Source organism: Orbicella franksi, chromosome 1 (genome assembly GCF_964199315.1).
Source record: "Orbicella franksi chromosome 1, jaOrbFran1.1, whole genome shotgun sequence".
NCBI lineage: Eukaryota > Metazoa > Cnidaria > Anthozoa > Scleractinia > Merulinidae > Orbicella > Orbicella franksi.
The window spans coordinates 26,175,014-26,200,263 of record NC_138145.1 but is presented as its reverse complement, the minus strand read 5'-3'; the positions used below and the strand labels follow the sequence as shown (position 1 = coordinate 26,200,263).

The 25,250-nt window shown below is 38.1% G+C and overlaps 1 protein-coding gene across 1 annotated transcript; it reads left to right on the top strand.

Moving 5' to 3' along the window:
- Positions 1 to 1,271: 1,271 nt before the first annotated feature.
- Positions 1,272 to 25,069, top strand: LOC145499423 (cytosolic carboxypeptidase 1-like). The gene is made up of 27 exons (XM_081478937.1): positions 1,272 to 1,729; positions 1,874 to 2,019; positions 4,322 to 4,389; positions 4,847 to 4,910; positions 7,007 to 7,147; positions 9,678 to 9,809; positions 11,261 to 11,354; positions 11,499 to 11,536; positions 12,554 to 12,700; positions 13,056 to 13,130; positions 13,807 to 13,977; positions 14,499 to 14,701; positions 15,717 to 15,859; positions 16,265 to 16,498; positions 17,312 to 17,488; positions 18,428 to 18,524; positions 18,762 to 18,839; positions 19,295 to 19,373; positions 19,817 to 20,049; positions 20,128 to 20,281; positions 20,375 to 20,446; positions 20,924 to 21,032; positions 21,221 to 21,350; positions 21,733 to 21,948; positions 22,509 to 22,685; positions 23,157 to 23,308; positions 23,597 to 25,069. Exons 1-27 carry the CDS (start codon positions 1,707 to 1,709, stop codon positions 23,655 to 23,657), a joined length of 3,414 nt encoding a protein of 1,137 aa, XP_081335063.1. The 5' UTR covers positions 1,272 to 1,706; the 3' UTR covers positions 23,658 to 25,069.
- The last annotated feature ends 181 nt before the right edge of the window (positions 25,070 to 25,250 follow it).

Sequence of the window (25,250 nt, the reverse complement as noted above, 5' to 3'; positions counted from 1 at the left end):
GACAAATTTGTTGAGCTTTGCCGCGGAAATACTGAGAACAAGAAGTAAAGGAAATGCAGCCCTTGTATCTACAAAAAAAGTCACTGAGAAGGTAAATAACTTGACTTGCTTGATATCGAAACGTTTTTTGAAAAGCAGTTTAATGCACCACAAAAGTGTGACTCAGTAAAGACTGACGCGAGACCGTTCAGAAAGTGAAAAAGAGATTTTCACATAAAATTAGGCCTGGAGCTTCAGAGAAAGTTTCTTACCTTACCAGGTTTGGGTCTTGTCCTTTTAAAACCTCAGTGAACTTGGTCCGGTGGAATCTGAGCTAAGTTCCAGTTGTCTTGTTTCGGAGCCATAAGAGCTCACAAAAAAAAAAAATTAGTCCTTCATTTGACTTGGACGTGTAACTTTGAGCAATGCTCAGGAGATTAGAGGAGATTGTGCGAGGAACATTTTGGACTAAAACCCTGTCTCGCTCCGCATGCCTCATTACATAGAACACAGTGAACTGACCGCGCCACAAATTTTCCCGCCATTTCAGATCATAAACTTCGTAGATTCAAATGTCCACATCTTGTCGGCTTATAGTCTGAAGTAGCTGTCTGAAGTGTCTGTAAAAAATGTAGGGAGTTTAAGAAATCAGGACGCGACGCCGAGGACAACGTCGATTAAAAAATGATTTTATATTTTACCTACGAATCTATTGATACTCTAAAGTCACTTTCCTTTGTTTCTTATTGTCAAAACCATCACGAAATTGAATTTCGAACAGGGCGAAACATTTGAAATAATAATAATAATAAAAAAAAAAAAGCCGTCGTGGTTCACGTTCTCTGGACAACGCAGAATTTGGTCATTTCACGTTGTTGTTTTGTAGAGGACGGCAAAGAAATGTACCAAGAATTATAACGCACGTGCACAGTCATTGTTCTCCTAATTAAACCTGTTTTTAGCGACGTTCCCGTTCCCGTTGCCGTCACTCCCTTTTAATAAACGTAAAAGATCAATGTTGAGATTGGTGGATTTAGAGGAGGACTTTAAAATGATTGGCTCATGAGTAGAATACAATTCAGGGAGTAATCGCTCGAGTAATTTCAAAATCGGACGAACGTGAAGTGCGAGGCCGATTATGAAATTACGAACACGATTAATCTTATAGCAGACCAAGTGCGAGCTCATAGAATAATCTTTCAATATCTGAAGTCTCTTGTGTAGGATGGTGACAAATTTGCAGGTAAAGCTCGAAGATTTTTAATGAGTACTGAAGATTTTTTCCAAAGACTCGCAGGGGGGGATAGATTTTCGCGCCCCTGCACCATACTTTGAGCCCGCATTGTCAAACGTACTTCTAGCCAATCAGACGGCATGATTTCAAAACGTGAAAATCAAAATGGCTGTTCATCTCGTTTGGCTGGTTTGCTCAATCGGCCGATAGAATAACCGGAAAACTATCATTTGAGCATAACATACTGTTGTCTTTATTTAAGATATGTTAAAGTTCGTTATAGGAAGAAAACACGCGGCTATACATAAAGATATTTTTAACTGTGAAGCTTTGAAAGCAGCGAAGGCGCGGAGGTGGACAGTCAAGAATATATGGCGTGACGTTACGTTGACACGATTTTGTTTAGAGTTGGTTTGTACAAGAATAGCGGGGTGTTATTGCGAGAAGAATTGATGAGAGATACCCAGCATAGAAAGCTCGAGGTCAAAAGAACATGAGCAAGTCCAGCTCAAAGGGGTAAGTCTACAGCTGAGGAGATAGATTTGTTGTTAATGTAAACGTTATCTTAACACTTAGAAAATTAATTACCAAGTTTACTATAGAGGTTCAGACTCTGTGTTCCTTGACTTTTTTTTACCGTTTTTCTCAATTACTTTTTAGGAGTAGCGCGAGAATAGGGACTTTACTTGAGCAATTGCAAAAGCTGTGTCTTGCTGGCTCCGAAGCCAAATATGAACAGGAAAAAGTTGATGTTGAACAGTTACGCTACGTGACAAACAAAATCCAGCAACTTCTATCTTCTCAAGGTAACTATTACCTCCTGTATAAGCTTACATACAGCAGAATCGACTTGACTAATTTTGCTTAGTGGTCAGCTGCAGTTTCGTAATCCGAATTTTATATATGTAGGTAGGTCGTTTACTATGCCACCGCACAATAATTCGTTAAGTTTTAATTAAGCTTAATGTTATTTATTAATGAGCTGTTCTTTGTGGAGTCATTTTCCTTACAGATGCGTGTATTTGTATTTAGTATTCGATGTTTCGTTAACTTCCTGTGATTTGAACGACAAAAAGCTGTCATTTCCTTGATGACAGTAAATTACTGCTGCTCATTAAGGTGGCTGAACACAGTTTTCAAGTGCCTATGCCTGATTTACCATTACTTTTAAACTAGTTATGCTTTGGCGCCCGTTTTTTGAAAGAGTCAAGGTTAACCAGAGAAGGATTTATTCTCACATTTTGGTTAAGGTGTGTGCTGTTGCCATGGCAACGGGGCTGGTTAAAAGCAAGGTTTAAAAAATGGTTTTCGTTTATTTTGAAAAAATCCAGTCGTTAGATTTTTTTCATCATTTGCCCATTATGAATTGACATTAATTCCTCTCTGTCAACACTGTTTTAATATAATTTTGACATAGATGATTTTCGTAATTCGCCGTAAATTGTCTTCACTGCATGTTATGTATTGTTAAAAATTCTCTACGTCAAAATTCAGTTTTTTTGTAATAGATCATTCACATGGTTTCTGAACTATTTTTTTGCCAATTTTTTCTTGAAATTCTAACGACTGGATCATTAGAAATCGGCAAGTTTCTGCAAAAGCAATCAGTCTCAATTTTTCAAGCAACTGTGCATGTGCTGCATTTAAGTGGGTTCTTTTGGTAACGAAGAAAAAGCTAAGAATTGCTGGGTTCTTTGCATCATTACCTTTTCTAACATATCCTTGTAATAAAAGACTAAAGCCATCAATACACTGCGTTCAATTGTAGAGAAAAATAGCACAGATAGTGCGGGTGTTGAGGAAATAAAATTATTGCTCTATTGACGGCATGTTTGTTTTTTGCAATCCTTGTGCGCACGCTGAATTGCATCAGCAAAAGCGTGTGCAAAAACTGTGTTCGGCCACCTTAAGAACTATAGGCTTTTTATTTGCATTGTACCATGCTATTGGGAGGGAGACATTTGGGGGGTTCTGAACACCGTAGTACAGTAAAAAAAAAATTGGCAAATACTGCAATACTGCAAAAAAATAATGACCAAATACCGCAATACTTCAATATGTAGTCTAAACTCAATGTCATACTGAAACCACTGCTCTGTATATTACGTTTAGAGCAAATATAGCGGTTTAGAAATTATTTGTTAATGAACATTAAGTCAAATAATTTTTTTATTTAGACAAAAATAATCAAAATAAGTAACATCCATTAGCGGTTGGCTAAAAATTAACAAAAAATAACGTGCCCTTTTCTGACTGCAACACAAGGAATTGCAGTTTTCTGTTACCACGTGAGCTACAGTTAAGTTTCATTGGGAATGTCCTACCAGAAACTGGAAAAGGTTTGGAAAACATTGGAGGACTTGTACAATAATTTTTAATACCTTCCAAAATGCTAAAACAACACATCCTACAGGTTTGGAAAATACTGCAATACTGCATTTGGAGATTAAAATTACCAAAATACTGCAGGAAAAATTGTCCAATACTATAATATCGTAAGCCCCAATGTACCCCTCTTTTGGCCAAATTTGCACTACATGAGAGGCATATTTTACACCAGAGCTTTTTGTGTAAGAGATGTTTCTCACTAAAATAATCGCTACCCCTAATAATAAAACCCCCTTTACTAATTCTCTTCCTCTGTAATACTTGCCTGCAAGAGCAGGCCAGTATTGCAAGTAAACTATGGACATCAAAGCAGCAGAGCCGAGTGTAAATATTACCATGGTCCCAATACTGCAGTAGCTTGCGAGAACATCTGGTTTTTTGGCTCTTGAAACAAGATGCTCTCGCAGGCTACTGCAGTGCAGGGACCCCCATAACGTGGACACTCAGCTCTGCCGATTTCGTATCCGTGGGGTTCTTCTTCTTTTTCCTGGGCGACTCACCTCCTTCAATTCTGAAGATTCTAGTGAGCAGTAAAAAGAGGTTGACTGTACTTGGGCAATAAATGTACTTGAATCTCACATACTTGTGACCTTGAAGTTTTGATAATAGTGTCCCTTATTATAAGATTTATGATGTTAGTTTCTAGAAAGTACAGAAGAAAAAGCAACAGATCAAAGATATTTTAATGAACTGTTAACTTTTTGATAAAACCTTTTACAGAAAAATGTCGCAAAGATCTGACAACCAAATTCACAGATGGCCTTTCAACATTGCTGGTTGTGCTAGAGGTAAAGTCCACTTATAATAGGCAGTGGTAGTCAAACTATCACCGAGGAAACATTTTCAGAGCAACTTAATGACAAGAAAGGAGTAGAGATGATTCAGATTTTGGTTTTGTCTTCATCTTGCTCTGAATTATGTAATTTCACTCAGTAACAGCAATAAGCATGTAAGTATGATAACATATAGATGGTAGCCAATATCATGTTATACTAAATTCAACATACTGAAGAAAGGCTGAGCCATAAAGCAGAAATATCTTTTTTGCAGGTATTATTTAGCAGATGAAAAGCTTTTTTAGCTTTGCATTAACTTATTTGTCATATTGTCGCACATGTGTTTTTGAACTCATTTCAGCTAGAGTATAGTGCCGAGTATAGTGTTTTTTTTTTCAAGACCAGTTAACAAATTGTTTACCTCAAGGAGTTTGACCGAATAATGTAGAAACCTTTTTGTTTGTTTTAGATGTCAATGGACACTCAGCTGACTTTAAATATATTGGGCTGTCTGTGTGAATTGCTAACTACAGGTAAGGTTGTTGTTTCTAATTAGTGTATTATATTTACATCAGGGTATTCATTACGCGGTGGCCTCATGGTTAGTGCGCTCGTCTCCGGATCGAGCGGTCCGGGTTCAAGCCCTGGCCGGGGACATTGTGTTGTGTTCTTGGGTGAGACACTTTACTCTCACACTGCCTCTCTCCACCCAGGTGTATAAATGGGTACCGGCGAACTTAATGCTGGGGGTAACCCTGTGATGGACTAGCATCCCATCCAGGGGGGAGTAGAAATACTCCTAGTCGCTTCATGCTACAGAAACCGGGATAAGCTCCAGCCTGATGGGCCACTTGGCTCGTATGCAGACTTTACCTTTACCTATTCATTAAGCATAGGAGATTGGAGCATTTTCTGGCTACTACATGGAATTTTCTGGTTAAATTTCAATGGCCCTTAGAAGCCTTGAAGTTAAATTTTTCTCTGAGTGGCCAGATTCTCCTATTATTTTATTTCCTGCTATGTCAACTCTCAATGACAACCCTGTTATGTGTTATGGTGATATTACCAGACGAACTAACGCCTAGTTATCTATAATTTATCAAACTGACTAGGCAGATTCATCAATACTGGATGATCTATTCAGGGAGCCCTCGAAATAATGGCCGATCAACGGACAATGTCCGGACTGATTGGGGATTTGACAGGCCAACCTTTTGTCTTGCTGTTCATGTTGACTGCTCACATTCGATCATATTGAAAATGAAATAAATTAAAGTTCAGTTGTTTCAGTTGTTACCAGTATGTAGCGAGTCACTGTGTATCACTGAACTTTGATCTGAAATCCCAGGTGAAATGCAACTAGAACCGTTGTTTGCGATTCACGCATTGGAACAGACATCAGGGTTCATGCAATTCCAGTCACAAAATTTAAAATATTTTCACTTTTATTAAAGGTAATTTTGAAGTTTTACATTTCTCACTGCATATAAAGTAATTCCTCAGCACAGAATAAATGTAATTAAAGTCTAATGCAAAATAAGTATACTTTATAAAACCAATAATTATTCCACTCTTTGCAAGTTTTTCTATATTTTTATCTGTTGCGTTGAAATGCGTGGTTACTAAGCTTATTCTGAATGAATACAAATTTTCTTCCGTAATGGGAAGTAACGTGGATTACTGGCAGAGTTTTAGGATTAAGATCTCACACCATGATACATACACCAGAAATCAATGTATTTGGAGGCACTGGACTAATTTCACCAATTTCATGTATGTGTTGTGGTTAATTTTGATCTCAGTTAATTTTTGAAAATGTACTTAATTTTCGCCTAGACAAGTTCAGTTTACCTCTAGCCAATAATTATTTTTGACTAAGGATAAATTGTCCCTAGCCAACTTGAATAAATCAAACCAAATAATATTTGAAATCAAAATTAACCAAGATCAAAAATTAACTTAAAATTAACAGTATGCAATCAAAGAAACATATTAAACACATGTTACTTGTTGGTTGTCAGTTAATTCTAAGGAGGTAGTGGTACCAGGGCTTCAAATAACAGCCGGTCAATGGACAATGTCCGGTCAAAAATAGGTTTTGTCTGGTCAAATCCTTAGATGGCTGGACAATTTGTCTGGTCATTTATACTGGCAAGGAAAAAATTTAGAGTTTCAAGTTTTAAATATTTAAAGGTTCAATATTAGTGGCGTGTGTGAAAAAGAGAGAAAAAAGGCAGATACTTGACTACCAGACCAAGAACTTTCAATAAATGATTCGTAATAGTCATAAAATTTTCATGCAAATGTGCTACTGATTTTGCTGTACCATGCGATCCATTTTTCCTGCATTGAGATCGATACTCATGTACAATAAATGCTTTGAAAATTTACTTGTTTCATATTTACACATCATGTGAAGGGGGGAGGGGGCACTTTTATAGTGATAAGACTTAATCGATGTTTGTGTGGCCAAAAATGGGATATGTCCAAGCAAAAATAGGTTTGACTGGACAATTTGACTGGTACCAGCCAGGAAAGTATTTAAAGCCCTGGGTACAACAAGATTTAGTAAGTGAATGTTAATAAATGAACTATAATACTAAATCACCTGTGCATTTCCTTTAAACAGGTAAACGGGCATCTGTTCTTGCTGGCAAGGGTACTGTAGATATTATTCTGAGAGTTATTGTGAGTGCCAGTAAAGAGACATCTGTTTGTGAGGAGGTTCTGTTACTTAGCCATGTCATTTTAACTAAAGTGGGACCTAAAGGTAGGATTTGTTGTAAACAATTATATAATTTATGCATTTTTATTCAGATCAGAATATAATATCATGTTGTGTTCTGAATTTGGTTTTTGTATGAGAATGTATAACAGGTTTGATTTTTCTTAAATTTTTTCTGATTCTGATCATACTTCAATAAATATGATGTAATGGAAAAATAAAAGTCAAAGTGAGTTGAAAATTGTCAAGAAAATGACAAATTTACATGCATTTGTATCAGGGCTGGAAATAATGGCCACTTGGTCACCAGTCAAGATGACTGGCCGAATAAATTTTAGCTCAGTCATACCTTGTTTCTGTCCGGCCACATATAAGGTGTAATTTTCCCTTGATACTCCTACATGTATTAACCACCTCCCCCTTCCTAAAGCAATCACGAATTCCTCCAAAACAGCACTGCCATTGAATAATTTGCAACTCGGTCTCCATATTTTTACTTAAATTTACTGATGGATAGAAGCATTATTTGCTGCAATCATCGTTTAAAATGTAAAATGTTGCTTACCCTCAGTTAAGGACTGTATGGTCCATGTTCTTAACTTGGATAATTAACTGATGAAATGTACTGCATCACATTGTGCTCCTATCATACATTAATTTATGTTGTGTCCAGACCAAGTCCATTGACAACCTCGTTCCCAGGGTCTCTCATCTTACCGCCCCCTGGAGCGAGCGAAGAGAGACCCTGGTTGGGTCTGGTCACGTGCCTCCCAGAATCTGGGAGATGACAATTAAATTATTGAAGGGATGGGCAGCCTAGTAGGAATTTTGTCTATACTTAGCCTACAGGAGTTCGGGAAGTGTTGCCACCAAAGTAAACCAAGAACGATATGATGTTCTGCGGCAATGTCCCGCGGTAATATTCTGCAAACGCCAAGGAAAACTTATCCATCATCTGATAGCGGAAATCCATGTCGCTGATGGTTGCATGTTACATATTGTAAAAATCTCCTCACGAAGGCGAATGGAGAATTACACACCACAGCCGAGGCTGTGTATGGAAGATGTTTGGCTCATCTTTACCTCAGAATGAAGTGTAGGTCTTGTTACCGGCGATTAAATAATTCTAGAGAATTAAGGGCCTTTTAAATGATCACTGAAAGCTAAAGTCACTTCGAAAGGAGCGAAAGGGTGAAAAGATTTATTGAAGTTTCACCGTGCCGTCGGCGCCCCGAACTTTGCCGAGTGTGAAGGATATAAATACAGCGAACTCGTCGCGGTATACATTTCGCCGTTGTTGCTGATAAAATGGATTTATCTTCGAACGAAACGAGGCTAGAAAAAGAAAAATATAATTTTTATTGTGTCGTTAATAAATTATTGTACGTGACACCAACGGTTCGAGAGAATTGTGGACATTTTCATTTAATTCTCGATCTCTCGACCTTTCTTTGCTTCAAGCGTGTTTCTGAGGGGCATTTTTTGTGCCGCGTTATTAGAAGAAATGGAAATTATAAGTAGAGCAGAGTCGTTTGATTATGTTACAGCATATTTTTAGAGGTCGTAAGTCTGCATGGTTTCTGCTGTTAACTGCACGTCGCTTCTCAGAGTTTGACACCTGTAATTTGCCATGCCGTGCTTATACTTTGTTTAGGTTCGTTTCTATTGCAAGATATGTTTTAAGACTCTAAGTATTGGCTCTCCAGGGACAAAGATTAAAATATTCCATGAACATATTGCTTACTTGCATTCTATATTGTGACGCCACAGGTGACGCCGGGCCCGGCTATTTGATTAGAACTGTTTGCAAGCACAGTGCGTTGCACGAATATCATATTTATCTTCGTCCAGCTTTTCTTCAGAGACTGCCTAGCTTTACTTTGAGAAAGCTATACGTTTTCCTAGAGACGTTCTTATGTTTTTTTGCATTAATTTGATCGAGTGCATTCAAAGGAGAAACAACAATTACTACGGGATGAAATTGTGCTGCTCAACGTCCACAGTTGAAATATGAATGACTTTCCATAAATTCAGTGGGTAAGACGGCAACACTGAAAATCACGACCACTAAATTGCCTCGAGACAGACTTGCTTAACCTTTAGGTAGACGTTGGAACAGATATTATGCGAAATTTCAGCCTGAAAGCTAAGTATTGATAAACACCGCGGGTAATGTGATGGTCGCAGCGCGCGACAAAGCTCAACGCGACAAACTGATGATTACAGAGGACCCCTCCCTGATGTTCTCAATTGTCAAAGTGGCACGTGACCAGACCCAACCAGGGTCTTTCTTCGCTCGCTCCAGGGGGCGGTAAGATGAGAGACCCAGGGAACGAGGTTGGTCCATTGAAAATGTATAGTCTCTGGCATCACTCATAAATGTAAACCAATAACCATCACAGCTGCTGTGTGTATGTACCCACTCCACAGGTAGATTTTAAGAACCCTGGCCCGGGCTGATCCTGAGACAAAATAAGGAATTTTGAAAAGGGTAGTTCTGTAAATAAATAAGTTATTGGAATAGTGGCATTTGTGGAATTCTTGAACACCAGGCCTTCCCCTCATTCATTTGTAGATCGTAAGCTTTGTGTTAAAGCTCGTCTGACTGGAGCTCTTCAAGTCACAATGAACATGGTCAAGAATAATACAACTTTCTTCAAGATCTTACAACCTGCTCTACAAGTCCTTAAACTATACTCTGCCAACTGTAAGTCAATTGAAACAGCTGGTGAATTGACCAAATTCTTGGTAGCTGGTGTGTTATAACTATGAACCTTATCACAATCTATCAACTCTTTAAACAAAACTGTCTACTGCTGTTTTGAGAAAGGTTATGTTACAGAAGCCTCAAAGTGTATTCCTCAAGGAGTTATGGGCAGTGGTAGTTTTCCTTTCCTTGATCAAGTTCACAGTGTTTCAGAGCTAAGGAAGGAGAAACCACAAATGTATGCATTCATGACTCTTCTGTCTATCCTACTGAGCCACTGTGAATTTCGATCAAACAGCTGTGAACTACAGTATAACACTAAACCTTTTGGCATGGCATTGTACTCTTTTACGTTTTTGAAGTACAACCTTTCTCAAAATGGCTGTATATGTACATGTTATTGTAAGAGAGATTGGTGAGAATCAGTAACTTGTTCAGAACAATGTACATGATATTTATTTAAGACAAAATCACCAACCAAAACATAAATGTACATGTGTATGTACACTTAGCTCTTGCTGTATGAGCTGAGATTTGGCTCTTAGTCTTAATACTTCTTACAAACCTCTTCTATTTTGAATGGGTACAAGCCTTTGAATGAGAGCAAGATAATCAACACTTTTACAAGGTTGTCACAACGTTTAAGAGTAGTCAGCTTTACTGTTGGAGTAAGTGACTGATTTTGCCATCTTTGCTAAGAATCAGAAAAATAGCCCAGTAAGGTGACTGCCCAAATAATAATAATGATAATAAAATAATATTTTAAGAGGAGGCCTCCAATCAACTAGTGGTGGTATTCAGGATGGTCTTCTAAAAACTAAAGGTACATTAGAAGTCTAAAATACATTAAAATACATTAGAAGTCTAAAATACAGTATAGTAATAAAAGCTAAAAAGTTAAGACCACAACTAAGGTTTGAAACAAGAACTAAGATTGAAAATACTACTAACAAAGAGAACACAAAGTAGATGGTGATTTTGCATGCAGCAGACTACTTTTATCAACCCTGCTTGTATGGAACTACCTTACTGTGTCAATATTTATTAGCATAGTTAATTAACATTCAGTGCATGCTAATACTCTGCATGGTATGTACTCGATTGTACATATTATATAATTAAGTCGTCTGTAATTTATGTGTGTGTCAGTTGCATCCAATCTTGGCTGCTATCATGCAAGATGTCTTTGAAGAGTTCAATTAAAGTTATTTAATGTTACACTTACCTTCTGTAATCTTGCAGTGTTACATGCATTCCAGTCTCAGAACCTTTTAGATAAATTAAGATACCTTCTAACTGATAATGAATACATAAGATGCAGCCTAAAGGAGATATCGTAAAACAATAAAATGAAAATAAAGTAGGTATCTTACAATAAGAATTTTTTGCTTCAAACTGCGTTGAAAAGTTTTGTGGTTCCTTTATTCCTGACTGCATTGTTTTATTTTTAGCGGTTAATTGCAATGCCTTGGCCAAGGCAGGAGCCGTCAGTGTTCTGTTCAGAGTTGTCACTAGTTGTGGTCACAAGAGGGTTATCTGTTTAAAGTAAGAATATAAAACAAATAATTGAACTTTGTGCTGCTTGTTTATTGGCTGGGAGTTTAGCATTGTGAACTGTTGCTATGTAAGTAAATGATGTAATGCTCTTTCAAGGCTGACATTTCATTGCTTTTCTTCTAAACCTAACAGGCTGGTACTGGAGATCATTGCAACTCTTGTTAAGTCAAGTGAGTTCTCCTTCTTTCATCAACATTTTAATAAAAATGAATCAGTAACTAGACCATCTATTTTGATTGGGAGCTTAAAGTCTTCACATAACATGCATAATTTTTTTTCTAGATATTAGGTGCAATAAAGTGCTACATGTCTGACAAGACAAGATCAAAGCCTTAAGCTTAAAGAATAATATTATTGTTAGCATATTATACCATTAAATTTTGCATTGATTTGTATTCTTGTGCTGAAATAAAAGCTTCATTTTGTCAATCAAAAGAAACAAGCTTTAACTTTGGCAATGTTCAATTATACAATACAGATCTCTCAGCTCTAATTTCAATGTTTTGCAACTGAGATACCAAATCATGTTATCAACAACACAATTATCTAGCATGTTTCATTACAAGTATTCTCCCTTACTTTTCATAAGAAATAATTTAATCCTTTCACAGTATCTACTATCATTGACAAAACAGTTAATTCAGCCATACTATACTATCGACTAGCAAAACAGTTATTGCGCTGTAGTTTTTATTTTCTGTTTATCACTGCCAGCATTAAGAGGTATTTCTGATCAACTGTTAAGGTTATTATGACTCCCAAGTGGTCCAGCTATTTTCCAATGCATATTATTTCCAAAATGGTTTTGTACTCATAGAGTGTCTGTTAAGCAGATTTTTATTATAAGCAGCTCTGAAGCTGACCCAAGGACATAACAAAGGCCAAGTTATTAAAAGATGGAATTGACATGGACTTTGTTGTTGAGGATGGGGATCCTGTATGACAAAAATTTGAAATCAAAGAATAGAAACTTAAACTTTTAAATTTTATTACCAGAGCCTTAGAAAGGTTAACATTAATCTAATATTAAATAGTAATCATCCTTGTTAATTTTGGCATTGCAACATGTTGTTGACCATCAGAATAATGCAGCTTAGGTAACAGTGCTGTATGTCAGATAATGATTAAAAAGGGCAAGAGTTTGCTCTTCTAGGCAGCCAACATAATTTATTTTATCCTGTTTGCAGAGAGTTGTGCCTCGAAGGCTGTCAACTTTGGAGCTGTTCCAATACTTTTGCAGATGTTTTGTGATTGGCAAAGAACAGATCATCACCACAGACAGGCCAACATCAGAAAAGCTATTCTGAATGTCATCAAAAATATCACCATGTCAAGTAAGTTGCCCGGATATTACATCATAACATACTGTTATGAGGGCCTTATACACAAGATGTAAAAAATATGGGGGGAAATGACTTGCTGAAACCCAGCTGGCATTTTTCCTTTTGCTTCACATTTATTTCACTTGCTCAAAGATCTAAGAGAAAAGAGTGACTGTTTCTATTCAACTGAATATATCATACTGATGAACGAAGTGTCAATAATTACTATACATGTATATTATTAATTAATTTCCATATAAGCCCTTATACTGAATTACCTGCAGGACTTGGGGGTGACAATTATTGTTTTTTGAAATGGTTGATGCTCAAACTGTTATTAAATTTGTCATCTATTGGATCATTGTAGGAGCCGGTAAGAAGGCTTTTATTCAAGCTGATGGTATAAAGACCCTGTATACTTTGTCCCTGGAGACTCTAGAATGTAAGTTATAGGTCAAATATTATTGGTGAAAGCAGTTTTTATGCTGAAATTGAAGTTTTGATGTTGAACTTTGACATACTAAAGTAGAATAAATGTTCACAGAGAGAAATTGTCAGGAAGTACAAAGTATTCTTACTACTAGTAGAAAAGGAAATTTACATCATGTCACGCCTGGACTGTGTTCACCAAGACATGACTTTGAATGGAACAAATAAAGACTTCTCAGATGAGCTGTTTTTTTTCTTAAAATATATTTTGGGTTCACTTGATAAATTGGCTTTTGAATCCTGTAATTTGAATAAAAAATGTTTTATTTGTCTGAACTTTGGCCAAATTTTTGATAAAATACTTTAAAGCAAGATGGTGTTTCAGGCAGTTACAAAATTTTAAAAACCTATCATTACAATTCTTTTTTGTGTACATGTATACTTTGATTCTCCCCGGAGTAGAACACATCATTCCTTTTCCACAGATACATGTATATATTTTTGAATGAAATGTGATACTTAGAGACTCAAATGCCATTTTTAGCAATGACTAGCTGTTTATGTAAATACACTTTAGAATAGTAAACTAAGAATAATGTTACAAACATGTTGAATTCTTATTTGTGTCTTTGTTTTACAGCATAACTCAAAGGCACTCAGTCATATATAAATTTGTTCTTCTGTTGTAGGCCGTGAACTTGAGGGAGTAAATAATCTGAGCAGCCAGATTTTACGAAGGTGTTTTCCAACCAACAAGCTGCCAGTGTCAACACTGTCATCACCTTTGGCATTTGCTTTGTTAGATTTGGACAGTGCTGGTCACTCAGCTGCTGAAGATCTCCTGGATGATAGTGGGGAAGGTACAGGCGAATCCTTATTTTATCCTTATATTTCGAATCCTTTTTTTTTTTTAACTCCAGATTATTCGAAGCAATTTTTTGTGCTCTTGGCAAAAAATATGAAAATATTATCCCTATATTTTTCATTTACCATTTCGATTTCCTTTGGCAGAGGTATCATTAATGTTTTCAGCAAGAGGACAAATGATTTCACAGTTGGACAAAACTTTTTGAACTGGACTTTTTTATAAGAAAAACTGTCCTCTCAATGGTCAAACCAGGCAGGCAAAATCATCCTCACAGCTGGTCAATTTGCCCCGTACCCGGCCCTTAATTAATAAAACCCCTGGTATGTTGTTTTTGCAACCGCATGGTATGAAAAACCAGCCATACTGAGAAGATTTAATTCTATGTTTTCACAGTAAATTTCATAATTTTTATACTATTTGAAGGAAGGGCCACTGCATTAAGGTATTAATCCATTAGCAACTCTCCTTCTGTTGTGGAACCATTCAGCAAATGACTACTACTTCCAAACCTAGGTGAGTCAACTGATGTTGAATCAGAAGAAGAGGAGGATGAAATAAGTTCTAGTAGTGCCAGTCAAGATGACAAGGAACTACTTGAAGGTGGAAACAAGCCAGTAAAACCTGAAAGTAAAGCTCCTAATCAGAACAAGCAAGCCAAACCTCGAGATGATCTAGCAATGTATGAAAAGTTCTTTCCAGAACTGTTTGAATTTCAGGTGGGTTTGATTACTGAAATCTTTGTTACAGTTTAGGAATGGATCAGTGATGATAACTGAATGAATCGGTGTCTTTTACCAGAAGCATATCACCCCGAACAAGGTGATATGCTTCTGCTGTTACTAACTAAACCACCTGTGAGATAAGCACAAGTGCAAGAACAAGCATAAGCACAAGAAAATGTAGTGTGCACTGAGGTTAAAAAAAAATAAATAAGTACAAAAAAGAAGCATTTTCCTTTTTCTTGTGCCTGCACTTGTGCTTATTTCACTAGTGTTATGCTTACATGTATTTCACAAGTCAAGTGGGAACTGGAGTGAAATAAGCACAAACATAAACACAAGAAATCAAGCAATTGCCATGCATCTTGTTTCTCTAGTGATGTAACTTGCACTGTGCATGGTATGTTGCTAGTGTAAAATATCCTGGTGCTTGTGCTTGTGTTTATGCTTGTGCTTATCTCAAAAGTGTGAATTAAAGAACTTCATTTAAAAGGTATATCATTCTATACGTACATGTTTTTAGTCTGTTTGCTTATCTACAATTAAGCTAGGCACTGAACTAATGAAATGAAATAAATGAATCAGTCAAATATGAGCTGGATCAAGGAATTTCTTGCTGAAGAAAGTTTGGTAATTGTGAGGAACAGCTCCCCGAAAAAACCTGTCAGCTTACTGCTGGCCATTTGCCAGTAGACTGTTGGCTGTTTGTTGGCCGACTGTGGACTCTCAGCCAACTGAAACTGTTTTTGTGGATTACGTTGCATGCATTCAATACACTTTCATGCATATTAAGATAATAATAACTTGGACTAGACAACGTAAAGCAAACCATTCCCTCTAGAGACACTGACTGATGTTTTAAAGATAGAAATCCCTTTGATTTAATCCTGATGCAAAGGGTCATTTCCTTGAAAAATGCCATGTCAATATAAATTGATATTAAATTATTTCTGTCAATTATGCATTGATGATTTATCTTGGCAACACCTAAATATGCTGTCAATCTACTCAGGCTGAAGTTGCAGAACCAATGGAGGATGAAATGTTTGTGCCATATCCAATAGTAATTCCAACTGCTGCCGAGGAACCACTTTCATGTTCACCTACAGGACAAAGCCACCTGTCCAATCAGCTCGATTCTATGAATTTTGAAAGGTTTGAACCTTATTCACAAGTTTTATAATTAAGATTTGTTAGCAAATGATGCACATAGGGGTAAACAAAAATAATTTAAAAAGCTGAATATTCACAATGCTGTGTTTAGATCAGCTACTTGCATTTGTATCTGCATGCAAAAGTTATACTTTCGATATGCACTAGATTGTGTAGTCATTCTGACTCTTGCACACCATTGTTCTGCAATTTCCTGTGAGCCAAACACCTACTTAGGCCATTGTTGGCAACAGTTTGGTTCTGCAACTAAAATGTTTTGGTTTGCCTTTCTTGCCTACTAGTGGCTACTAGGACTGAAGGCAAAATAACTCCCAAGCCTGGGTCTTCTTGACTTTAAGAATCCATAAGCTCATTGATTTGGCATTATATTGTTTTGTGCTACAACAGTCCACCCACCAACTCTGAAGGAAGTCAACCAAAGACTCGAGCAGCAGCTACACAAGAGGAACTCACTCAGGAGGAAAGACCTTGTTCAATCGAGAACTCCACAGCTGAGATGGACAACAATGGACAGATACAAAGTGTCCTGCCAATCATCAAGTCACCTTCACCTGATGTTCATGGCCACTACCCACCAGTAGAGCCGGAACCATTAGGACAGAAGAGAACAGGGCTACAGAGGTACAGTGGAGGGTGGCTTGAATAACTTTACGTGGACCCAGAGAGAACAACAAGTTTGATTTAACAAATCGAATGTGGTTTAGCTTGGTCTGTACTCTTATCGACAACTCTATGCGTCATCACAGTGGTCAAAATGTTGTGGACTCACGAGGCGCAGGCGAGTGAGTCCACAACAAATTTTGACCACTGTGATGACGCGTATCGTTGTCGATAAGAGTTCAGACCACGCTACCACATTCGATTTGTTTTTTACCATAATATCAACGTCAAAGAAATTGTTTTTTCAGAGCGCGAGCTGAAAAAACATTACGTGACAGATTGACGCGAGCAGCGTTCTCTGGACTCTTATCGACAACGGCAAATTAGCCAATCAGATTGCGAGATTAGTAGCAATTGTGGTAACAATGGTGACCGGTAAAAAATACCGTAAAATAGCGGGTTGGGAGTGAAAATGATTGAATTTAATTTGAATTTCACAGTGAGATAGCCTGCCTTGCAAATTTAATTTGTTAAAGTTAGTCAGTGGTGTAACGAACGATAACGGTAAAATGTTGTCTTTAATGGCGCACAAACAGCGCTAGTCGTTACACTGTGAAACTCACCGCCGAGCGCATAAATTACAAGACTGCATCTTAAATACCGCATATGTGCACGTGCACTTACGAAAATAACAACAATCACAATAACACCTAATTACGGGTATACATAGTTCGTCACAAGTGGTTTCTCACTTTTAGAGAAACTCAGCCTCTTAGACTTCGTGACAAAGTTTGTTTTTAGTTTTGCTTTATGTTGTTTGTTGTCCGTTTTCAGAACTATGATCTTCAGGGACATTGAACGACAGATTCATCCACAGAGAGTGATAAACAAAGTTGTCTTTGACTTGGATCGTTTATTGAGGCAGGAACCTGAAGTAGGCGATAACTGTTTGTTGGCCGTGGCTAAAGAACAACTCAAGTTAGGACATTCTCGTAAACCTAGCAACTCCAGGTACATACATATAGCATTGACTCAACTTTCATGAACAGCTAAAATCCATACAGTTAAAAATAGGTTTGACACTGGCTTAAAAAACATTGAAACAAATCGAATGTGGTTTTGCGTGGTCTGTACTGTTATCGACAACGATACGCGTCATCATGGTGGTCAAAATGTTGTGGACTCACTCGGGTACGCCTCGTGAGTCCACAACAAATTTTGACTACTGTGATGACGCGTATCGTTGTCGATAAGAGTACAGACCACGCAAAACCACATTTCGATTTGTTTTTTACCACAATGTCAATTTCAAAGAAAATGTTTTTTTTCAGAGCGCGAGCTGAAAAAGGTATTGCGTGACACATTGACTCGAGCAGCGTTGTCTGGACTCTTATCGACAACGGCAAAGTAGCCAATCAGACTGCGAGATTAGTAGCAATTGTGGTAAAAAGACGTTTCGACCGAAGAAGTTCGGTCTTCATCGGTTGTGAATGGAAAGATAAAGACCCACGTTCCTCAATCAAAACGTCTTTTTAGTATTTTTAGAAAACGACGTTTCAAAAAAAGTCTCTTATAATTATATTATAGAAATTCATCTATCGTTATTAATCGATCGACGATAACCTAAATTAGGTAAGTTAGCTACAATCTAGTAAGCACTTAGAACTTTAGTTAACACTAACTTATAACATGGAGCGAGGTCACTTCTATATGAAGCGAAGTCACTTCTCATGTGGAGCGATCTAACTTTTGGTTGGAGCGAACGGACTAGGAGCGATCTCACCATGGAGTGAAGTGGCCAGAGCCAGTGTCAGTGTACCTTTTTTAAGCCAGTGTGTTTTTATATGTCATGAATCCTGCTGCAATTTTAAGTATCTTTTCGTAGAAATTGCATGATTATGTTCATTCAACTTTTCACTGTAACTGAATGTCTCTGTTTTTGTGTTACAGTGTGTCGGAAGGTGAAAGATCGTCTCCTGAAGAGACAGCCAGACCATTGAAATTTGAATCACGCTTTGAAAGTGGCAATCTCCGCAAAGCTATTCAGGTACATGTGATATGTAGTATCTCTGTTCTAGGATCTAAGATTGTGGGGAATATGTTAAATGCATGCGTGAAGAAGAAAGGTAAACGGAGAAAACGTGTTGCTTAGGCTCGGTTACCAGCAGCTGCCTTAGAAACGAGCCTGTCCTACGGTTGAAGAACGGGTCGGTATAGCCTTGTATAATGATAGATTCAGACGATCTGTAAGACATTCGTACCCCTTCTTTCTTTCTTTCCTCAGGTACGCGATTATGAGTATGATTTGGTCCTGAATCCTGACATCAACTGTAAGCACCATCACCAGTGGTTCTATTTTGAAGTAAGTGAAAGTGTTTCACCTTTTATCCAGTTCTTTATACCATGCTATAGAAAATACAGCTAGTCAGAATACAGGAAAGCCGTTGTATATTCGATGCTATTTTATCCAACCTTCCCATCGTGCGCTGCGCGTCTGTTGCATTGATTGTGCTGACCACTGTATTTTCTATGGTATGGTATAAAATAGCTATGCAACGCCCGTTCGTGGTATACCATGGCATATCTCGAAATATCACACTTGTCATTTGTATTTTCTCGGTGTACATACTCGCCCAAAAGCTGGCGTGTATACTGAGAAAATACAAGTGACTCGTGGGATATTCTATGCACGAGAGAGCGTTGCATAATTAGCACTGTATGGGTACTAGTGCAGAGCCAGACAGTAATGTGGGGCAGGGGGTACGTTTTAGTCATCAGGCATTCAAGTTTGTGTGTGGTTTCTTTTATTAATTTCAGGTTGGTAATATGGACGCTGAAATTCCGTACAAATTCAACATTGTTAATTGTGAGAAGATTAACAGTCAATTCAATTTTGGTAAGTTGATTGTAGAGAAGTGATATAAGAAGGTACGTTTTGAAAATGATATGAGGACTTCTTCCCGTTCTTTTTAAGAGACTGATCATTACCTTCCCTTTGGAAACTGTAAATGTAACATCAAAAAATCTGATTCTTTAGGAGATAAAGGACATGCGCGATCTGTGTTAATACGATCATTGATTCTGCTTATACCCTGTTCACACCAACATGTAAAACATGTTTAAAAGTGGTTTAACTAAGTAACGTTAAAAATTAGCTGCTCATACCGTGCACACCCCACAACTTAACCTAGTAAAAACCTGTTTGAATGGTTTGAAATTTGTCGTGTCAAAATGACTGCAAAGCGTAAAAAAACTAAACCTGATTTAGTTAAACCAGTTTAGTTGGCGTGCATGGGGTACAATATATTGAGTACATAACTTTCACTTTTTTTCACCCAGGTATGCAACCAGTTATGTATTCTACAATAGAAGCTCAAGAAGGGCGAGCTGGTTGGATCCGAGCGGGAGCCAACGTTTGTTATTATAGAAATTACTTCACACGGAGCCGTGAGGCGACTGGCGGACAGGGCGGCAAAACCTATTACACGTCAACATTCACTGTCACATTCCCACACGCAAATGATACATGTTATTTCGCTTATCACTATCCGTACACGTTTACTATGCTCCAGGTAAGATAGGACCATCTTACTTGTTTCCTTGTCTACTGTACAGATTTTTGACCCAATTTGCGCCTTTTTTTTTTCCAGAGTCACTTGTTACGCTTAGAGTCCTCTCTAAATACAAGTGATATCTTTTACCGTCGCATGACCTTGTGCAACAGTTTGGCGGGAAATCCTTGTGACGTCATCACGGTCACTGCGCAGCCGCGTCGTAGAGATGCCAAGTCCATTGAGTTACTCAGTAAGTGAATAGCAAATTAGTTTATGGTGATTTTTTGTGGTTGATTTTTTTTTCCCTTCAGAGCACGACTACTGTTTGCTTTCTACGTTTTAGGGAGCCGACCATATATATTCCTCACCAGTCGTGTTCATCCTGGTGAAAGCAACGCAAGCTGGGTGATGAAAGGTATCATGCATTGTTTATTCTTGCTTTGTTTATTTACTTTTAGAGCGGTTTTCATTTGACTGTCGAAGAGTAATTGGTTTTGCACTTACTACGCCACACGATTGGCTTAAAAAACTCGCGCCACCTTCTCATCCAATCAGAAGTAAACCAAAACCTCGCTCGCATGCATTTTCTCGCGCTTCGCGTCAGCCAAATGTATTTGCTTCGAGTTTTGATTGGTTCACTGAATTTTCTGTGTCCTTGTAATTGGCTATAGTGATTACTTTGGATTTGGTTTTACGACACCCAATTGAAAACCGCTCTATCGCCGATGTTATAACTTTTCTTGAATGTGCAGCTCTAGTTAAGTGGCTGTTTTTGCTATGTTGGGGGTGTGAATCGTTAAGGACCCCAGAATTGATATGAATGCCGCCTTGAAACCTGGCTTTTGAATGCCTTACATTTTTTAAAATGTAACCGTTTGTTTTTCTGTTGCAGGAGTGTTAGATTTTCTGATGAGTAACTTCTACACAGCGCGTCACCTGCGGGAGACTTTTGTCTTCAAGATAGTGCCCATGCTTAACATGGATGGTGTTATTAATGGCTGGTAAGATATCAAATAGAATTCACAATCCCAACTTTGTACCCAGTTCTTTGTCGTGTTCTACTACAACTTGTGAGACAGCCACGTCATGTGACGAGTCAAGAGAATGATAGCCTAGGCTTGAGGAATTTATACCTACAGTAAGCAATGGAAGACATTTCATCATTAAGTTGCTTTACGTTTTGTTTCAGTCACCGATGCTCTCTGTCAGGTGATGATTTAAACAGGCGCTGGACCAATCCCAGCATGCTACTTCATCCCACTATTTATCACGCCAAAGGATTGCTGTTGTATTTACAGTCCATAGAAAAGACGCCCTTGGTGAGTACACAGATGGCTGTTTCTCCCATAATAACTGCAGGTGGTGTGACACTTAGTTGCAACATACAACTGAGTATCAGTAGCACTTCTATGCTAACTGTGGACAGTGTGATGCAAATGGAAATGGCGAAAGTGTGTAACAAAAATACATGTAAATATTGCAAACGAAATCCTAGCGCTTTATCAAGTGACTTGAGTGAGTTGAGGAAACAACTGGCTAGAGTAAACAGTCGCTAGTAATTTACTGCTACTCAAGGGAACTAAGTATGCACACTTGTGAGGTCCGCGTTATTTTATTGAAGCGGTGCTTAAAACTAATACTCTGAACAAAGAAGCGACTCGTTCTTATTGAATCTTCTTGTTGTTGTTAATTAACTTGCAGGTTTATTGTGACTTTCACGGCCACTCACGTAAGAAGAACGTGTTCATGTATGGCTGCAGTACCGCTGCCACCATTGCTGCGAGTTCGTCCAGCTCTGGTGAAGCAGACAGCGGTGACTTGGTGGACTCAGTGAGAGAACGAGTGGCTGAGCTGTCCGGCTCGGACTCCACCAGCAGTATGGACCCGAGTGATATAGACGAAGATCCCGGATATAGGGTGAGGGGAAAACGTCATGCTACTTTTAACATTTGATATAGACGATTGAAAACCTCCTTTTTACGCTCGGTATCTTGAAGGCGTTGCATCTTTATACCTACGAAGAAAAGAAACTTGCATAGTTTACGTTCTTTTCTTTTACTCTTTTTTCGTAATCAATGATCTCAAACAACCAAACACTGTTTGCCGGGGAATTTGATTTTGGGAAAAACGTTCCTGCGGTGATAAGAGCCATCTTTCTCAGAACCTGCTTATTTGGATTTTAACGGAGAGAGAAAATATGAATCAATTTGTGTTGGGGATTAAAACTGATAGACTGTTTTCTTCATGTTGCAAACTATCGTACACTTTACGGTTTTTTATTGTTATTATTTTAACAACGTGGTGCCGTGCCAACGATGCAGCAGTAACACGCGAGACAAAGATTTTACACATACAGTAATAGCTAGCAATGGTCTAAGTACAAACTTCAAGTTCCCTTAGATAATACCAATTTTCTCTCCATTGTAGTTTAACTTTGTTACCATTTAGTGATCATTTTCCCGCCCATTCTCTCACAGACATTGCCACGAGTTCTTCACAATATTGCGCCAGCATTCTCGCTGGGCAGCTGCAGTTTTATTGTGGAGCCGTCAAAGGAATCCACTGCCAGAGTTGTAGTTTGGAAAGAGATTGGCGTGATTAGGAGCTATACCATGGAGAGTACATACAGTGGCTGTGATCAGGGACCCTACAAGGTTTGTACCCACAAAACACATTCACTTTGAAGTGGAGGACGCTGGGTTAAAACGTTAGAAAGAAACACTCAGGAACTAGTTGTTCGCCACAGAGGATAAAGATTCTCAAAATGCTGCGCACAACACAGAATTTGGAATTGGTACAGTGGAGCCCCGCCTTACGGCCACTCCGTTAACACGGCCAGCTCGTTGTTACGGCCACTTTATTCTGGCCCGAACAAAAGCTCAGTCAGTCATTTTCTTAATTAATGAACCCCTTTAACACATTTTCACGCGAATGGTTCTTACTTAGCCTTGTTTTCATATAAGAGGCTAGAAGCATAACGGAAATGGCCAATTTCTAACGCCGAAATTGTCCATTTCCAGTGGCCATAAATGCATGGTATTGGGAAATCATTTTAAACGTACGCGAAGATTTTCTTATGTTGTGTGCAGTCGAATATCACCGTGTTTTTTTGTTGTTGTTGAAAGGGTTATCACGTAGGAACGAGGGAACTGGAGGAAATGGGTCGATTCTTCTGTGCAGGGCTTCTCCGAGTTGGTCGCTCGTATTTTTATCGAAATAATCACGCACAGATGTCAGCGGACGGTGCAAATGAGATGCCCAACGCTGACAGTTCATGGTGAGTTCCTATAGAAATTTAGGCCTTTCTTTCTCTGTTCTTCTTCTTCTTCAAATACTCTTAGAGGTAGTGGAGGCAGTGTGACCTAGTGGTCAAGGACGCTAGATGTGTGATCCGGAGGTCCCGAGTTCTAATTCTCCTCCCTGCCACTAGATGGGTTTGAGTTTGGTGATCCCAGATTCAAATCCTCCACGCTTGGTAAACAGCCGTCTGGCCATCTTGATGATGTACTGCTGTATTGTTATTTACTATCCTGTTTATAAGCAAGTCGTATATTTTCTCTTTCAGGATAAGAACAAGTGAGCTGTTTGTTCCTTGTGAGCTCGTCAGTAGTGGAGTTGTCATTTAGTTTGCAAAATGCTCCACCTAGGACAGCTACTGACTGCATAAGTGGTCTTTTCATGAACGAAATGAGGTTTTTCTAAAAATGAAATGAGACAACTAAGTCATCGAATCAGCTGGCCGTAATATATATTGCATACTGTTAAATTACTTATTTCAAAATAATATAAATAATATTGATTTATTATATAATACTCATAAATAATATATCTTCAGCGTGGCCTTCCTTTGGCTAAGGTCACTGTCGTGTCTTACTAAGCCCAGTACCCTGGTGTTCCCTTCCCAACCTCGCTCCTAGGCTATTTTTCCTTTCACTCTCGCGTTGTTCAGGAGAGTGGGACCAACTTATGATGCTACAGGATGACGTTTGGCAGGAAACTGGTCTCTGTCAGACACTCGATCTTAGGGACTACTCGCGTTACGGTCTTAAAAAATTGGGGCGTAATTCTTTTTAAACGTTTTCGTTGAAATGGCTTTACTAACTCCCAAATGGAAGTTTACTTTAACCCCGTGTACAACTTATGCCTCCAGTCTCCTGTCACTGAAATGAAACTTGAAACTTGGTTTAGCTAATCACAATTTGATAATGTGGGTAGCGTCTAGCTGTTCATTTTATTTCAGTTGATTTGGTAGATACATACTGTCTTTAAAATTAAGATTGAAATGGTAATATAACAAAAAGAATGCTGGAAAAATCTATACCGAGTTGCGAGTGGTCAAAATTTAACAAGACAATAACAGATAATGGGTGTCTCATTACTACTTCTAAACTTGGGGCGTGGAATTGAGTTACCTAAGAATCACCGAAAAAGGGTACAGATTTTAAATACTAATTCTATTAGATATAATTTATCAGATTTATAATTGACGAAAGTACAAATAGCGATGCTTTCGTACGTTTTCTTTACCATGATCTCATTAGTACTAGAATCAGACTTCATTAAGATGAGATATAGTTGAAAAGATGTTGAATGGGTAATGAAAGGATAATTACTCTGAAAAACAAATGTTACGCGGGTATTCGCAAATCACCTTATATTCGAGAGCAACAGTTTTACTGTGTGTGAAAGAATACAGTTGTTTTTTCAAAGATATGGGATTTCAAAGTCGGTTACCCAAAGTATCAGTCGTCTCCAGACTCCTTAACGAAAACGAGGGCCTCGTGCGGGATTGGGGTTGAGGGACGAGCGACGTAGCTTTATCTCAACAAGGATTATTTCTCAGATATAATGCGGTTAGTAAGAGTCGCTCACTTTGATTTTGATGTTTACTTTTTGTCATGTATCGTGCAGTGCACGTGTTTTGTGATCAGTGTTATCACTGAAGTAATGTTATTTGTACATCTGAAGAAAATTTTTATTGGGTTGTAATTCGTAATGATTATTTATGAAGAATAAACAATGACTTTAATATGAAAAGCGGGCTTTATCATTATACAGTTTGTCTTTCAGTTGAGCGAATTTTCCCTTTATGTTCTGTTCACTGCTTTCGTGTGGTAAGTTTTTTCTTCCTTTGAAGTACGTTCAAGTATTCAAAGAAACTTTGTTACAAAATTAAGTGAGACCATATTCTCATTCTCGGTATTGGTCTGGAATTGGCT

Bases quoted from the DNA above. Each gene is read 5' to 3' on its own strand.
- LOC145499423 (XM_081478937.1), top strand. From the start codon at position 1,707: ATGAGCAAGTCCAGCTCAAAGGG. The intron at 1,730-1,873 runs GTAAGTCTACAG...ATTACTTTTTAG, and splicing joins AGCAAGTCCAGCTCAAAGGG to GAGTAGCGCGAGAATAGGGA. The intron at 19,374-19,816 runs GTAAGTTGATTG...TTTTTCACCCAG, and splicing joins TAACAGTCAATTCAATTTTG to GTATGCAACCAGTTATGTAT.